The sequence below is a fragment of the Salvelinus namaycush genome, chromosome 24 (genome assembly GCF_016432855.1).
Source record: "Salvelinus namaycush isolate Seneca chromosome 24, SaNama_1.0, whole genome shotgun sequence".
In the NCBI taxonomy this organism is placed as follows: domain Eukaryota; kingdom Metazoa; phylum Chordata; class Actinopteri; order Salmoniformes; family Salmonidae; genus Salvelinus; species Salvelinus namaycush.
In genome coordinates this window covers 9,649,560-9,667,365 of record NC_052330.1, presented here as the reverse complement: position 1 = coordinate 9,667,365, position 17,806 = coordinate 9,649,560, and the positions used below count along the sequence as shown (strand labels likewise).

Below are 17,806 nucleotides of genomic sequence, written 5' to 3'. Positions count from 1 at the left end.
GGACCGAGAACCATTACGCCAAGCTTTTCCCCTGAGACTGAACAAAGTGAAGGCAAGGCAAGCATTCCGCTCTCTCTGCTCGTGCCGCCGCCAGCCATTTGCTCTTGTTATTCCGTGTCGCCCAGAACCTGCTGACTCTGCTGTGTCATTGAGTAACCATGGTCTCTGTGGCTCTGGGGAAGATTAGTGTAGCTACTTGCGGCATATTCTTGAACAGAATGGATACCCACACGCAGGTTCTCTTAGGTACGTAATATAACTCCCCATCTCATGGCTAATGTGTGCCATAAAAAGATGCATAGAGCAATTCAATTTAAAATGGCCATTGGTTTTATATCATCATTAAGCTAGCTTCTACCTCTATTTTCCTTTATTAACTTCATATGAAACAAAATTCCAATTATACAACCGTCTCCCCTATCTAGCTACTGTACTAAAAAGATCTTCCTCGGCATGGACACACTGTCACTGACTCTCATTTCATCCATGGAAACCAAGTGAGAGAGCCTGTCAACCCCCTCCCTATGCAAACACAACCAAAATGTGGTCATGTTTGCACAGTGATTAGAATGGTGGGAGAGAATAGCTGACTGGGTCTGGCTGACGGAGGAAATAGCAAAACTACTCTGAGATCGAGCCAAAGCAGGTCCCAGAGGGAATCCATGATCATAGGATTCACAGAAAATTCAGTATCAGGTGTCTTGTGTCGAGGGACCCATTATCCCTGTCCCCTAGTAAACCTGATTGCCAATGTTCCCAGTGGTGTGGTTTTGCGTGGTGTAGTGTTAAAACGTAATGTGTAGCTTAGCCAATGTGGCGCCCTTCCGAATGTGGGCTTATCAGATGAAAGATCCCCTGAGAGTGCCTTTTTAAAAACATTTTTACAACATAAACAATACGTTTTTTTGTAACCTCTTCATCTTTCATTCATCACTCACTCATTTCCCTCTGGCCCTCCCTCTTGTTTTCGGGAAACAAAGTACATATTTGTGCAAATCACTGTTGTCATTGTTTAGTCTGAAGGACATTTACCCTGGTCCCCTTTATTGTATTAAAACAAAAGCCATTTTCTGATATAAAACTAAAGGGAAAATGGGACTTGCTTCAGGGGAAACACTGCATTTCAAACAATGTTTCAACCCTTGAGGTGGGTCAATCTAAATTGGACCAACAACAGACCCACACCTGTTAGTTTAGAAATAGACTCTCGAAGTAGAATGGGTGAAATGGATGCCAGAATTGCACAATAACAGGGTTTTTATTGGTGTTGCAGTGCCAATACACTGCTCAGATGTTCTGCATGAGTCACAGACCTAAAAAGCCCTTGTACAACAAGTGAGAAGTACTGGCAGACCTCAGGCCACACCATAAGCGGCAATAGCCCACTTATGAGAAGTAGGCTTATCACCAAACGTCTATTGACCACTGACTGAGTTTGAGAGAAAACAGAGAATGACACATCTAAAAGATATGTTTAATACACTGCTACCGCTGTATCTAGTAAAAGTCGACAGAGAAAAAGTGATTGAGAAACCCCATCAACCACAGACATGGATAAGCCCACTGGCGGACCTGAGTGAAAGCGAGCAGGATTCTTTCTCTAGGAAGGCTCACACTCTGAGGCCTTTATTTAGTACAGGCCTCCACAGGTCAGTTCATTTCCTGAGGACTTACCAAGTATCATCTAAACATAGTCTCCTGTGTAACAGGGATTTAAGGGGTGAGAGAGGTTCAACTTGAATCCTCACTGACTGGTCTATAGTACATTATGCAACCAGCTGCTTTAAGCTCTGTTTCAACAACCAGCTCAGTGGCAGTGCACAGTGCAGTGGTTACATGTGGATCCTTTGACGCAGATGAGTTACAAGACCTTGCTTAATTCAATACAATTAATAAGCCTACACATCAACATACACTGAGTGCACAAAACATTAGCTCTTTCCATGACATAGACTGACCAGGTGAATGTTATGATCCCCTATTGATGTCACCTGTTAAATCCACTTCATATCAGTGTAGATTAAGGGGAGGAGACAGGCGATAGAAGGATATTTAAGCCTCCAGACAAATGAGACATGGATTGTGTATGTGTGCCATTCAGAAAGTGAATGGGCAAGACAAAATATTTAAGTGCCTTTGAACGGGGTATGGTAGTAGGTGCCAGGCGCTCTGGTTTGAGAGTGTCAAGAACTGCAACACTGCTGGGTCTTTCATGCTCAACTGTTTCCCATGTGTATCAAGAATGGTCCACCACCCAAAGGACATCCAGCCAACTTGACACAACTGTGGGAAGCATTGGAGTCAACATGGGCCAGCATCCCTGTGGAACGCTTTCAACACCTTGTAGTGTCCATGCCCCAAAGAATTGAGGCTGTTCTGAGGGGAAAAGAGGGGGTGCAACTCAATATTATGGTGTTCCTAATGTTTTGTCCACTCAGTGCATAAGCTATTGCATGTCATCTGGTTTCATGAGGAAACATTACCCATTACATTATGCAAAAGCTTGAATAAATAAATACATTAATTCATTCCAATGATTGCGCAATTTCAAAAAGTACTGTACATTCGCTTCTGAAAATGTATTACACATAATGATTTTTCCACAACTTCTGAAGGGACATACCAACATGGAAAAAGCAAAAAAGATCCTCAAGCCATTTGAATGCACAAAACCAATAACACATGGCAGCAAAACCTCCCTCAGTCAGTTGTGAGTGTGGCATGCCAAACATTAAACTCTAGCACAGTTTGCACAACAAAATGGGGGGTTGCAGTGGTGGTGACACAAAGAGTCCATTGTTCTGCTGAAGCGAAGTTGGTCTGAGAGACTTTGAGCAAAATCCATTTCTGGTGGCTCTTAACTTCAGCAGGCGCCCCTCGGGGTGTTATGATGTGATGATGGGAGCCTGCTGTTGGACTGCTCATCTAATAATAATAATAACAATAATAATAATAATAATAATAATTTGGTGGGTGCTTTTATTTGTCCTATTTCCCACTTGTACAATATGTTTTCAGTGTATTTTGAATAGTTACAGACAATGCGATTAATCACAATAAAGAAGTGCACAAACACTTTTAGAACTGATTAACTCTCATTACGCTAATTTGAACATAGTGCATTTTTAAATACAAATAAATGCTCCCATGCATTTGAACCCAGGTCTGTTTGGTATTTGGAATATTTCCAAATAGGCCTACTTCCAATAGAAGCAGTTGATTCGGGCCATATTATTTGAAAATACTTGAATACAAAGAAAGTAAGTATTTAATGAAAATATGTTTTTAAAATAACAAACAGGCTTGTATTTGAACCCAGGTCTGCAGCTTTCCTCCCGAGGGTGTCCACAGGGTCTGGGTCAATCCCATAGCAATACCAAAAAGAAAAAGGTAAGAGAATGAAATTCATGAATTGAACTAACTATGGGCAATTTTCCAGGGACGTGTTTGCATTTCAACAGCATTACAAGTTAGAGTAGTCATGAGGGCAAGCCAGCCAGTGGTGACACAGGGCTGACTAATCCATCAGTTTATAGTACAATGAATAAGCATCAGAGATCATACGAAGGAAAAATTGCACGCTGGCCAGAACTCTGTGCCATCTGACAATTCAGTCTCCTGTAGCACAAACTAGAGGACGGCGCCAGGAGAGAGAGCAGCAGAGCAGTAATACAGTCAGAGCAGTAACCTGACACTGACTAACAGTGTGCAGCTACACACGGTCATAGGCCAGGATGATAGGATCCACTGTGGAGAGAAACTGGGAGAGGCGGGCTATGCAAACAGAACAGGCTCAACACGCTAGCTAGATGCCCAATACTGGGTCAGATCACCAACACAACACACCAATATTTACTTTCATTCAGAACAATTTTAGTAACATTCCTTGCCAGAATTTCCATCTGATGGTTTGAAAAACATAGCAATCCTGCCATAGTAGAATTTGAGCTGAGACTTTTTTTGAATGAAAGTTTCATGTTCTGTTATAATTATCATAGATATTCTATTCAATTACTATTGTAATTCCTAATTCTATGATCGTTACCCTGTATAGCTACTTCTGAAAGCAGAGTGGGTGAACCATAGTATCAGGAATTAGTATACTAGAATGGACATGAACCTTCGTATGATGAAAGGTCAGCCATTTTGGTCAGGGAGTTGGTCAACCATGGTTTGCCAGTTCTGTGATAAGATTGTGTAAAATAATGAATTTTATGAATTTATCTGCACTGTATGTTTGTTAGCTAGCTAGATAGGCAGACAGTTTAAGAAATGATTACATTATTTTCTCAAATTAATTGCCAACATTCCATTCATATCACATGCCTTACTCTTATGTTCCTACATAAGTAAAAGCCGGATTATGCCTCTACTGCCATTCATTCCAATTAGACTGGTTTGGATTTTTTCCTGACAAATATGGCTGCCATTTTCACCCCATTCTAAAACGCTGAGGTTTTATGATCTAGCCCCTATTGTAATTAAACAGGATCTCTATGGGTTGAACACTATGTGAGGCTAAAGTGTTAAGGGTCACCTGGAGAGGATACCATAGGTGTCCCCACTCCTGGGATGGGAATAATGAGTGTTGGATAGTGAGAGTTTGGGCTGAGCAGGAGTAGACAGGTCCAGATGGAGCATCCAGTCATTCAGTCAGTCCCTTTCTGCAGTCAGAGCTGAGGCAGCGGCTTGTAGCTAACACACGCCTGTACCTCTGTTCAATTCTACCGCCAGGCCATCAGACTGCTGAACAGCTAACCCTATCTGTCTCCCTACACAGACCTGTACCTTTGAGACTATTTTCACACTAGAGACTATCTGCATTTTAGAGACTATTCACACTGACTCGCCACACATCCAACCCTTACAGACAATCACAAACGCAACCCACAACCACTCAAACACACCCCAAGTCAACGCAGCTGCTCTAGTATACAGACACTACACAACCCACTGAGCACACACTGGTTGAATCAACATTGTTTCCACTTCATTTCAATGAAATGACGTTGAACCAACCTGGAACTGATGTTGAATTGACGTCTGTGCCCAGTGGGTACCCACTATATTCGTAAATACAACACATTCATTATCTTTTATCTTATTGTGTACATATCAGGCTAATACTATGCATATTACCTCTTCTACTACAAAAATGGTATATTTGATTTGAATCGTATTATTGATATTGATTATTGTACTGGAATGTTGAGGGAACTAGCACACAAGCATTTTTCTGCACCTTTTATACGTGCTGTAAACTGTGTACATGATTTAAATTTAGACTCCTTATTTACCATCCTGTACCTCCAAGAGCTGTGCAAATTTGGATAGCTTTTTAAATTCACTATTCTGTTGACAGTCCATCGACCACTAACAATGTGTTCAAGACCCCCGCCCCCCCTCCAAGAACAGTTTTTTCTTCAAGATTAGCCAGCCAAACAATAACGCACACATTCTTTCTACTCTCACGGTTTGCAGCCAACCATCACCCACTGAGTAAGCATGACTGTATTGTGGGTAGAAACACAGTAGGTTTGTCACCACAACAAGTAGTGTAACCATCATACAACATTCTGATATTGTGTGGATCATGTAGAACATACCTAGAGAGGTTGGTATGTGGAACTTACATAACATATCCCAGTCAGCTCCCCTAGCCTGGTACGAACCATCCTGATCTCACGAGCTTACATTCTACTTCGCTACACAGACACATCACATCCGTGTAGCGAAACAGAATGTAGGGAAAGGGAAGGGACCTAGTCAGTTTTACAACTGAATGCAGTCAACTAAAAATGTCTCTTCCGCATTTAACTCAATCCCCTCTGAATCAGAGAGGTGCGGGGGGCTGCCTTAAAATCGACAAGAACTCACGAAATCAAGACAGTTGGTACGAGGCTACAGCTCCCCTGTGTGTAGTATGTGTTCTTGGACTGCTTCTGCTTTGCACTGGGTTAGGAATAACCTGCAGAGCAAGTGAAAAATGTAAGCGACCGCTGAGTGTAAGCAAAGAGGAGCTGGGTGGACGCCGGCGTCTTCACAAGGGCACTCGTTTGTGTGTGTTTCTCTCTTTGCACCAAAGGCAAATATTGTATTGTTTATATAACACATTGGAGGCCTGAACACTATACAGTAGACGTGTGGGGGCCATAAAATGTGCAGACCTTTATTTATATATATATATATATATATTTATATATATATATATATCTATCATGTTTACATGGTGATGTCTCTATTCTTCATGCCATTAGGAACACTGCGCAACTCTGGGGCTATTACAATCCCAGAAGCAGATCAGTACAGGAATACACTCTACAGACAAAGTAGAACAGTTCTTAGGTTTCTACTCTTTAATATAGCACCAGCTAAAGGGTTTAAAGTCAAGAAAATGGCACGGTGCAGCGACTACACATAGTATCTTATTGTAGGAGAAAACACAGGAGGGAAAACAACACTGTAGGAGAAAGGACAAAACAGTACCTTTAAGCAATATATTAACTTACAGCAATTTCCCTGCAAGCAGACATCGATATTCCAGTTCCTTCAATTTGCTTCAGTGCATACTCCTTCTCATCTTTCCTGCAGACAAACAGACAAATAACACAAAAAAACAGGACATCACAAACCAGCTTTATTTCTTTGGCAATGTAACACAGGGACAAATCCCTTGTTCTTGAGCATAGATAGATTAATAAAATACTGCATCAGGTATTGAAGGTTGTGTGTTTATGAGCGAGAGTCAGAAAGGACAGGGGATATGGAAATGATGGAGACGGACTGCTCGACGTGTTCTTACGGAACAGTAGAATCCCTGCCATTAGCAATATCCTCTTGCTGAAGACAGCTATTCCCTCGCCACAGGCGTGCTCTGGTGTTGTTGAGTGCAGCCTCTCATCATTATCTAACCACCCTGCATTTCAACCCCCAATGCAAACACACGCTCTGGCTTCAACCATAGCCTACATACAGAACTCATAGCACACACAGTGCAGTATGATCAAAAACAAATAGGATTTTATTTAATAAATGCAGTGTCAGGAAAAAGCAGGAGGGATTTTTTCTTGACATTGTATTCTGAGGGTATTCCTATGCCCTTGTAAAAACTTGCTGGTGGTGGGAAAAGGCATTGATGAGATGTGCCTGCCAATGAAGAAATGTGAGACATATTGTGGTGTGCACACATACAGCACACTACGATGCAGGGGACAATTGATTATCTGAGATAAGCAGTATCCTCGTAGTTGGGGAACATTTATTAACCCAATATCGACTCTTCAGAAAATATTATTGAGCCTATTTCAAACGTGTTAGATTGCAGAAAATGGTTTTGGTGAAAAGGTGAAAAACTTTGGATAATGAAGACCAAATGTTGTACTACAAATCTATAGTGAGTGGATTCATGTTTTTTTAATCAAACATGACATCACCAACTTGCCTGATGCACAGTAAACACTGTAATCATGAAAATCACAACACAACTGTCTAGTCATAGAAAATGCTAATAGACAACAAGAATACAAACATGAGTTTGGAGGGTAGGTGGGGGCTTTTTCTTTTGCTATTTTCCACCACATAATACGAATGGTGAATAAAGGATACTTCCCTACTGAAACAGTTCAGAAGCGTTTGTGCATATATTATGGTGACATTTTGTGATGTTTTTGTTTTTGTGATGTTCTAGCCGAAGTTCGGGAGCCGAATTCTACGCCCTTTCGTTCGTGATTAGTCAACTTCAGGGATTCTTCAATAAAGTCTTTGTTGTCATTCAACGAGAGACGACTCGTTTTCATGCACATTTTTTTATTGAGAAATACAGCACCAAACATCTTAGTTACTGTAGGTGTAAAATGGCGCCACTAAGATCTCCTCTGCAAAAACGTCAAAATTAATGACAGATTTCTTGAGTTATCTTAACTGGCTACAGCATCTCAAATAGGAAAAACAGTACTATTGACACTTTTTTCAGCTTTTTCAAGCAAAGGTCTTTTGTCTCCCTGTCATGTGCGAGCACACTCATTTGGTTCGCTAGCCGCCAGCCGAACTGAAGCATGCTGACGCCTCACACACAGTCCACAGGCTACCTTTTGACCCCCACAAAAGCCTGCATGGCCACTACACTCATCTGGCCACAATCCTGATTCATGTTCCTAAATTCACATATATGCGGATAGAAACACTCCCTCTTCTATGTTTGAAAACCCACACTGTATACTACATACTTAATGAGTATATACTACATACAATTTTTTTATTGAACTAGGCAAGTCAGTTAAGAACAAATTCTTATTTACAAATGACGGCCTACCCCGGCCAAACCCGGACCATGCTGGACCAATTGTGCGCCGCCCTATGGGACTTCCAATCACGGCCGGATGTGATGCAGCCTGGATTTGAACCAGGGACTGCAGTGACGCCTCCTGCACTGAGATGCAGTGCCTTAGACCGCTGCGCCACTCAGGAGCCCACTATATACTATTAGTTCATTTTAGTATACTGTAAACTAGGTATTCCCAAACTGGGGTATGCGCAATGCCGTCAGAGATACGCCAAATATACTGTATATATTTTTTTTTTCCTTCACATTTTCAAACAGTCCATTTATATTTTCCAACGGGGCTATACATTTGGGTGAGGTTGTTTTCTTGCCTGAGTAGCCTCGTTTCACTGCCAAAAATAAAATTAAACCATCATGTTCAGCAAAATAACAACACAATGTCAAATAATTAACATCCAATCACATTAACCGTTACTCTCTCGGGGGAATTCCACTAACGGTCCGTATGTAGCCAAACGTAGCTGCTGCTCTTGTTGGTATCTGTATTGATGGCGCAAAAGCCATGACAGGGAGACATAGTGGAGTGGTAACGCGCGTGCAAGCAGTTGCTCCCGACGCCACTTGGGTACACTGCAGCATCCACCGAGAGGCTCTGGCTGCCAAGGGAATGCCTGACAGCTTGAAAGACGTTTTGGACACTACAGTTAAAATGGCAACTTTGTTAAAGCAAGGCCCCTGAACTCGCATGCATTTTCTGCACTATTCAATGATATGGACAGCGACCCTGTAAAGTATTGACATGTGTTTTTGAATTGAGAGACCATCATTTTTCACTTGTCTGACCGCTTACATGATGATGAGTTTCTCACACGACTGGACTATCTGGATGATGTTTTTTCTCGCCTGAATGATCTGAATCTAGGATTACAGGGACTCTCCGCAACTATATTCAATGTGCGGGACAAAATTGAGGCTATGATTAAGAAGTTGGAGCTCTTCTCTGTCTGCCTTAACAAGAACAACACACAGGTCTTTCCATCATTGTATGATTTTCTGTGTGAAAATGAACTCAAGCTTACGGACAATGTCAAATGTGATATAGCGAAGCACCTGAGTGAGTTGGGTGCGCAATTACGCAGGTACTTTCCCGAAACGGATGACACAAACAACTGGATTCGTTATCCCTTTCATGCCCTGCCTCCAGTCCACTTACCGATATCTGAACAAGAGAGCCTCATTTAAATTGCAACAAGCGGTTCTGTGAAAATTGAATTTAATCAGAAGCCACTGCCAGATTTCTGGATTGGGCTGCGCTCAGAGTATCCTGCCTTGGCAAATCACGCTGTTAAGACACTGATGCTCTTTGCAACCACGTACCTATGTGAGAGTGTATTCTCGGCCATCACTAGCATGAAAACTAAATACAGGCACAGACTGTGTGTGGAAAATGATTTAAGACAGACTCTGTCGAATACAACCCAACATTGCAGAGTTATGTGCATCCTTTCAAGCACACCCTTCTCATTAACCTGTGGTGAGTTATTTACAATTTTCAATGAACAAATAAGGTTTTATATGTAAAATGGTTAAAATTATTGATTATTATTATATTATTATTTGTTCCCTGGTCCTATAAGAGCTCTTTGTCACTTCCCACGAGCCGGGTTGTGACAAAAACTCACACACATTCTTATGTTTAATAAATGTATTGTATAGTGTGTGTGTGGCAGGCTTACAATGATGGCAAAAAACAACATTTGAGAGTGCGCTGGCCCTGGTGCTAGAGGGGGTACGCAGCTGGAGGTTGAATGTTTGAAGGGGTACGGAACTATAAAAAGTTTGGGAACCACTGGTGTAAACGAACGGTATCCTTTCAGTTGAGCGTACTAGCGCTTCGTCTGTCTACCGGAGGTTGATGCTGTTGCTATGCAACCTCTTGCTTTTTATTATTATTATTTTTTGTTTCATTATTATTATGAACAAAACAAATACAAAAACAAGAGTATATAAACCTAACAGACCTAACAAACCATTGCATATCGAGATACATTTTCCATTTGTCAAAAAGTTTTGTGGTAAGTATTGCTTTTTTGTTTTTACACTTACTGATCATTTTCAAAATAAAATTTCAATTCCATCTTAAAACAACATGAAGAGGGGTTTGTTCTCCGCCCACTTCATTTTATGGATATAGAATCTGCCATGAAAAATGAAGAAAGGAACAATGAAAGTTAAATCAGAGTCCATATCATTTGGATCAAAATAAAACAATATCAGAGTCTTTCAAGTTAACATTAATAGTAGTTTCTTTTAAAATAAAATCTTCTGACATAAGAACAGTCCCAATCTGTGTATGATAAAGGTATTTACAGGGTAGATTCTATCAAATGAGTTTGTATGATACTTCTTTCACCTTATTAGATATACAATATTTGCCAGGCAACGAGACTTTGTTGCAGTTCACTTGTCCTAGGGCTGCATTCCAGTATATTCTAGCAGATTGAATAGTAACATCTTGACATAGTTCTTATATACATGTTATTACATTTATAGTTTAAAATGTAAATTCCTTCTAGCAGTATTGAGGCTACAAAATCCTCAACAGTGGCACTTGGAGTATTGTTATATTCTCCTAAAAGAAGAATAGCACCTTTAGGGACAGCTCTAACAACAATTTGAAACTCCTCAGGAGTGAATGTAACATTTGTGTCCTCGTGAATTCTGGATAATCATATTGTTGTCCATCATTATCCAATAATTGTTTAACCCAGATAACACTGTTGTCAAACCAGTTCTGAAAAAAGACTTGTTTTTGTATTTTATGTCTTTATTATTCCAGATTGTATATCTATGTGGGGAAAATTGTTTGTTTATGGAAGTTCCAAGTTAGAAGTACTTGTTTATAAAAGTTTGCAAGCTTAATAGGGATTTTACCCATATCAAAGTTGCATTTGAGTAAGAATTCTAGACCACAAATCTGTTGAAATATTAAATTAGGGATTATATTCCAAATGCAATCATTATTTATTAAATAGTTTTGTATCCATTTGATCTTAAAAGACTGTAATAGAGGTTTTAAAATCCAGAGCATTCAACCCTCCCTCACTTTGGGTGGTACATATTACAGCTTTTCTTAAATAATTAGGTTTATTCCTCCATATGAAGTAAAATAATTTAGTATCAACCATTTTAGTTACTGACAGAGGAACATCCAAGGCAAGGGAGGTATAAACTAATCTGGACAGACCTTCAGATTTTGACAAAAGTACACATCCAGTTAAAGAAAGATCTCTTAAGAGCCAGGAGTTAAATTTCTTTCCAAATTTTTCTACAATAGGAGAGAAATTTAAATTGTCCCTTTCTTTCTGATCTTTGCTAACTACCAAGATATGTGATCACATCGTTACATACTGAGTTTAAGTCACATCTTTTCAACACAAATAATTCACATTTCCTAATATTCGGAGATAAACCAGATACATGTGAGAAGGCATTAATACACTCAATAGCTTTCCTGACGTCATTATGATCTTTAAAAAAAATGGTGGTGTCGTCAGCCAATTGTGAACATTCTCTCTTTATCTTGTATCTGAGTACTCCTAAAACAATCCTTATTGATATGAAGTGCCATAACTTGTGTGACCAATACAAATAAGAAAGGAGAAATTGGGCATCCTTGTTTAATTCCGCTTCTAATGTCGAATCTCTGTGAAGTTCCATGGATAATTTAACAGAGATGTTACTATTATTGTAGTGTCTTAATTACTGTACACCTTGAAAATATTGACCAAAACCCAAAAATCGAAGAGTCTCAAAAATAAAAAATAATGTTAAACTGTATCAAAAGCCTTGTAAAAGTCTACAAATAAAATAAAGCTATATTCCATAATGTGCTCATTGTAGTCTATCAATTCCAAAACGAGTTGAATATTATTACATATATGTCAGCCCTTCAAAAAAACAGACTGGGTATCATAAATTATTTGGTCAAGACCTTTAAGTCTTTCTGCAAAGATGGATGCAAGTAGCTTTCCATCATTGTTCATTAATGTGATTGGTCTCCAATTTTCAAACATCATTGCAACTTTGTTTGGTTTGGGGATTACAGAAATGAGGCCTTGTGTCATAGAAACAGACAGGACCCCTAAATCAATTGCCTCCTTAAACATTAAATATAAATAAATTCAACAATATCCTCCTGAAAATATTTATAGAATTATCTAATAAGCCATCATTCCCTGGAGATTTGTTCTCTTTTAACTTGCTGATACATTTTTATATTTCACTAATATACATAAATTCCTCACAAGACTTTTGGAAGTCTTCATCTATGAATTTTGCATAGTTTTTGACAGAGTCTAGAAAGGCAGATATGCCACTAGTAGGATAGATATTACTGGTGTAAAGATTACCATAGAATTCTGAAACATGTTTTGGAATATCTTTGGAGTTATCATTTTCTTTGCCATCTATATTAAGCTTATGAATAGAGGTAAATTCAGAATTTTCTCTCTCTAAATTGTATGTATTTTGTGTTTTTTTTCACCTTCCTCTAACCATCTCTTTCTTGATTTTACAAATGCACCTTTTGCTCTCTCTTCATATATTCGGTCCATTTCTAAAGAAAAAAATAGTAAATAAAATAACTGACCCTTTACTTCTTCATCAAGGTCCTCTATAGAGATTAGAGAAAGTATTTCCTTAAGTTTCTCTTCCCTCAATTTTTTTAATTCAGCAATTTCTTTACCTCTCTTCATGACTGTTTGTCTTATTTCATACTTCATTAATTCCCAATATTTCCCATAAGACATAAGAAAGTTGGGTTTTCCTCCAATTTTCTTGTATAATATTTTTGGCATCCATCTTGAAATGATCATCTTCCAACAGTCTACTATTGAGTTTCCAATAACTCCGATTCAGTTGATTAACTTCAGAGACATAAAAATGTAAAGATAAGAATAGAACTTTACGATCAGTAAGAATGTATGGTTCAATGGATACCTTGACTACAGTGTTATCTAATGAATTAGAAATCAACCCGAAGTAAATTCTTGACTGTCTGGACATGTCCTTGTTACTCCAAGTGAAGTACTTTTTATCAGCATATTTAGATCTCCAAATATCAAATAATCAAAGACTAAGACAGATTAAACTCAGGATTAATAATGCTGGATATCTGTCAATCATTAGATACAGAATTAAAACCTCCACCTGAGATAAAGGTGTATTTCAGGATATCAAAGTTAACTCAATTAATGTATTATTCAGTGACGTTGCAGGCTAGCTCAGTGCTGCCCCTTCTCATTGAGTATCTCAAGTTGAAGGCCGACCGATGTACTGCAGGCTGCCATTAGCAACTAAATTATCCTTATAACTGTCTGTGTGAGATTTTAAAGTAATTGGTTCAAGGACATACATCTAGTGAAATAAAATAAATTATTGGTACCATGATTGTTATTTAAAAAAAGTAATGGATCCACAAATATTAACCACGAAGATTGCCATTTCCCAATTCATTATAATGGAGGATCCTGTTTTCTGGAAACAATGCCTGCAGTACCACCGTCGGCCTTCAACTTGAAACCCTCAATGCGAGGGGGCAGTCGTTCTCCCCTGGGCTAGGCCTATTAGTCTGGCTAACACCTAACTCGAAATCCTTCTGACATCAGTGTGTCACAGCTCTCCATCGCTGTGAATCACGTAAGTTGCGTCAGCCAGGTCTACTGCACCACCCCTGAAAGCATGCGTCACTGAAAAAAATCAGCAATAACAACACTATGTCTCAGTTTGATAGAGACACTATCCAGAATATTGATTAACTAAATAGAAAATTCCCAATATTAGTAAGCCTACAAATGACATAAATGAATACACAATATGTCCAAAAAAATCAGCAGTTTTTCTCAGGCAACCATAAACAATTAATGAACATGGAACGGTCATTAAGACACTAACAGCTTACAGATGGTAGGCAATTTAAGGTCACAGTTATGAAAACTTAGGACACTAAAGAGGCCTTTCTACTGACTGAAAAACACCAAAATAAAGATGCCCAGGGTCCCTGCTCATCTGCGTGAACGTGTCTTAGGCATGCTGCAAGGAGGCATGAGAACTGCAGATGTCACCAGGGCAATACATTGAAATGTTCGTACTGTGAGACACCTAAGACAGCGCTACAGGGAGATAGGACGGACAGCTGATCGTCCTTGCAGTGGCAGACCACGTGTAACAACACCTGCGCAGGATCGGTACATCCGAACATCACAGGACAGGTACAGGATGTCAACAACAACTGCCCGAGTTACACCAGGAACGCACAATCCCTCCATCAGTGCTCAGACTGTCCGCAATAGGCTGGACTGAGGGCTTGTAGGCCTGTCGTAAGGCAGGTCCTCACCAGAATTCACCGGCAACAACGTCGCCTATGGGTACAAACCCACCATCGCTGGACCAGACAGGACTGGCAAAAAGTGCTCTTCACTGACGAGTTGCGGTTTTGTCTCACCAGGGGTGATGGTCGGATTCGCGTTTATCGTCGAAGGAATGAGCGTTACACCAAGGCCTGTACTCTGGAGCGGGATCGATTTGGAGGTGGAGGGTCCGCCATGGTCTGGGGCGGTGTGTCACAGCATCATCGGACTGAGCTTGTTGTCATTGCAGGCAATCTCAACACTGTGCGTTACAGGGAAGACATCCTCCTCCCTCATGTGGTACCCTTCCTGCAGGCTCATCCTGACATGACCCTCCAGCATGACAATGCCACCAGCCATACTGCTCGTTCTATGCGTGATTTCCTGCCAGACAGGAATGTCAGTGTTCTGCCATGGCCAGCGAAGAGCCCGGATCTCAATCTTATTCAGCACGTTTGGGACCTGTTGGATCGGAGGGTGAGGGCTAGGGCCATTCCCCCCCAAAATGTCCAGGAACTTGCAGGTGCCTGGGTGGAAGAGTGGGGTAACATCTCACAGCAAGAACTGGCAAATCTGGTGCAGTCTATGAGGAGGAGATGCACTGCAGTACTTAATGCAGCTGGTGGCCACACCAGATACTGACTGTTACTTTTGATTTTCACCCCTCCTTTGTTCAGGGACACATTATTCCATTTCTGATAGTCACATGTCTGTGGAACTTGTTCAGTTTATGTCTCAGTTGTTGAATCTTATGTTCATACAAATATTTACACATGTTAAGTTTGCTGAAAATAAATGCAGTTGACAGTGAGAGGACGTTTATTTTTTTGCTGAGTTAACGACTTGTGCCAGAAGGCCCTATGCGAAATTACCAGTTGATCCTACATAGAAAAAAACCACCCTCAACTATGCACTGGAATTTACATTTTGCAACTTATTTATTGTTTATTACAGATAGTATATATTCTGCTACTATGGACAAAAGTTCCATATTACACTGACTTCCCTAAAGAATGGATCATTTTTTGTCATCATAAGCCTATAATTGGCTATTAGGCCTACTAGCCCAATCAGATAGACATATAGGATCTCATCGCACTGATCAATCAATACTGGAGGTGATATACTGGATTACCTCCAGTATAGATTGACCAGTTTGATGAGATTGATGATTGATGAGTTCCTATGTCCTATATTTTTTATTTATTTTATTTCACCTTTATTTAACCAGGTAGGCAAGTTGAGAACAAGTTCTCATTTACAATTGCGACCTGGCCAAGATAAAGCAAAGCAGTTCGACACATACAACAACACAGAGTTACACATGGAGGAAAACAAACATACAGTCAATAATACAGTAGAAAAATAAGTCTATATACAATGTGAGCAAGTGAGGTGAGATAAGGGAGGTGAAGGCAAAAAAAAGACCATGGTGGCGAAGTAAATACAATATAGCAAGTAAAACACTGGAATGGTTGATTTGCAGTGGAAGAAAGTGCAAAGTAGAGATAGAAATAATGGGGTGCAAAGGAGGAAAATAAATAAATAAATACAGTAGGGAAAGAGGTAGTTGTTTGGGCTAAATTATAGATGGGCTATGTACAGGTGCAGCAATCTGTGAGCTGCTCTGACAGCTGGTGCTTAAAGCTAGTGAGGGAGATAAGTGTTTCCAGTTTCAGAGATAAATAGATAGATATACGCATATCTGATTGGGCTAATAGGCCGAATAGTCCAGTATAGGCTAATGATAGTGTTATATAGTGATCTACTCCCCCTCAAAACCGAAATAACATAGCCTACATTTCCACTTTCCCTCCAATCTGGAGAGAAGTCTATGCTCCAGGCATATCATGAGATTGGTTCCCAAATGAGAATCAAACACAGCAAAAATCACTTGCTTGTGCAGGAAAAACACATTTCAATGCATTTTAAAATGATCCCACAGAAATGTTGGCACCTTTGCAAAGTAAATGGTCAATAAGGAACAGCAACAGCAAACACTTACAAAATGATTAATTGTGTGATATGAGTATTTTATCCATATTAGAAAACCATAATAATAAAGTATTAGCCAAAAATGTATATTCTAATCATTGTTGTTACACTTGTTTTATTTGCATTCCAGCACCAAAAGGAGTTAAGCGTTGCCTCGAGTTCGACTGTGTCAGTGCTCTTGAGATCTTGGCAATAATATGATTATTTTAAGCAGCAAAAACTTAGCCAAGTTGACCAAGATCATAGCTTACACGATTCTACTGGCGATATTAGGCGTATATAAATAACGAATGTTGAAAGTAGTCTGAGTTACCATGAACAGGGTGTCAAATAATAAACATCATCACTGTGTTGTTTTGGGGGAGGACCGTTGCGAGTGAGTGCGTACATGAAAACAAAAACACAGACACTGGCAGAGCTCAGGGAGGTTCAAATGTAGTCTCTGTCCAACGTGAAAAGAGATATAGTCTTCATACGGCATTCTGCAATCAGTTTATTGAGTAAACAATAACATTCAGAATCTTACCCGTCTTTGCGCTTAGCTTTATAAACGTGCCCGTATGTGCCTCGACCCACTTTGCAACCTTCATATTCGAACAGATCTTCTACCTTCTCTCGTTCGGCCGCGAGCTTTGTTTTGAAGTCGTAATCCATTTTAACCCATAAATATTTCTTAAATTACAATAATATACATTTTTAATTATTACATGCATTAATTAAATAATCTGGTCGTTTTATTCCCCCACCATTTCCTTGTTTGGGATTTTGGTCTACTCCGTTTAATGTTCACTGGCTCGTTGACGTTTCTAATTGGCACGCAAGGCTTTCTGGGGAAGGTAGTTTACAAAAACGTCAGTTTGAGTTATCAACATGGAAGTAAAAGGTCCGTGAAACTACAGTCCGCATTTTGCGTTACAGTTTATATTTTGATTTAACTAGGCAAGTCAGTTAAGAACAAATACTTATTTTACAATGACGGCCAAAACCTCCCCTAACCCGGACGACGCTGGGCCAATTGTGTGCCGCCCTACGGGACTTCCAATAACGGCCGGTTGTGATACAGCCTAGGATGGAACCAGGGTCTGTAGTGACGCCTCTAGCACTGAGATGCAGTGCCTTA

The 17,806-nt window shown here is 39.8% G+C and overlaps 1 protein-coding gene across 1 annotated transcript in view; it reads right to left on the bottom strand.

The window, feature by feature from the left end:
• The window catches only part of LOC120019675 (cyclin-dependent kinase 19), a 69,380-nt gene extending 51,910 nt beyond the window's left edge, over window positions 1-17,470 (bottom strand). The window contains exons 1-2 of the mRNA XM_038963047.1: window positions 17,213-17,470; window positions 6,510-6,585 (exon numbers count right to left, since the gene is read on the bottom strand). Of these exons, the coding sequence (XP_038818975.1) occupies window positions 6,510-6,585; window positions 17,213-17,340 (204 nt within the window). The 5' untranslated portion in view covers window positions 17,341-17,470. The remainder of the gene's footprint in view (window positions 1-6,509; window positions 6,586-17,212) is intronic.
• Window positions 17,471-17,806: the final 336 nt, after the last annotated feature.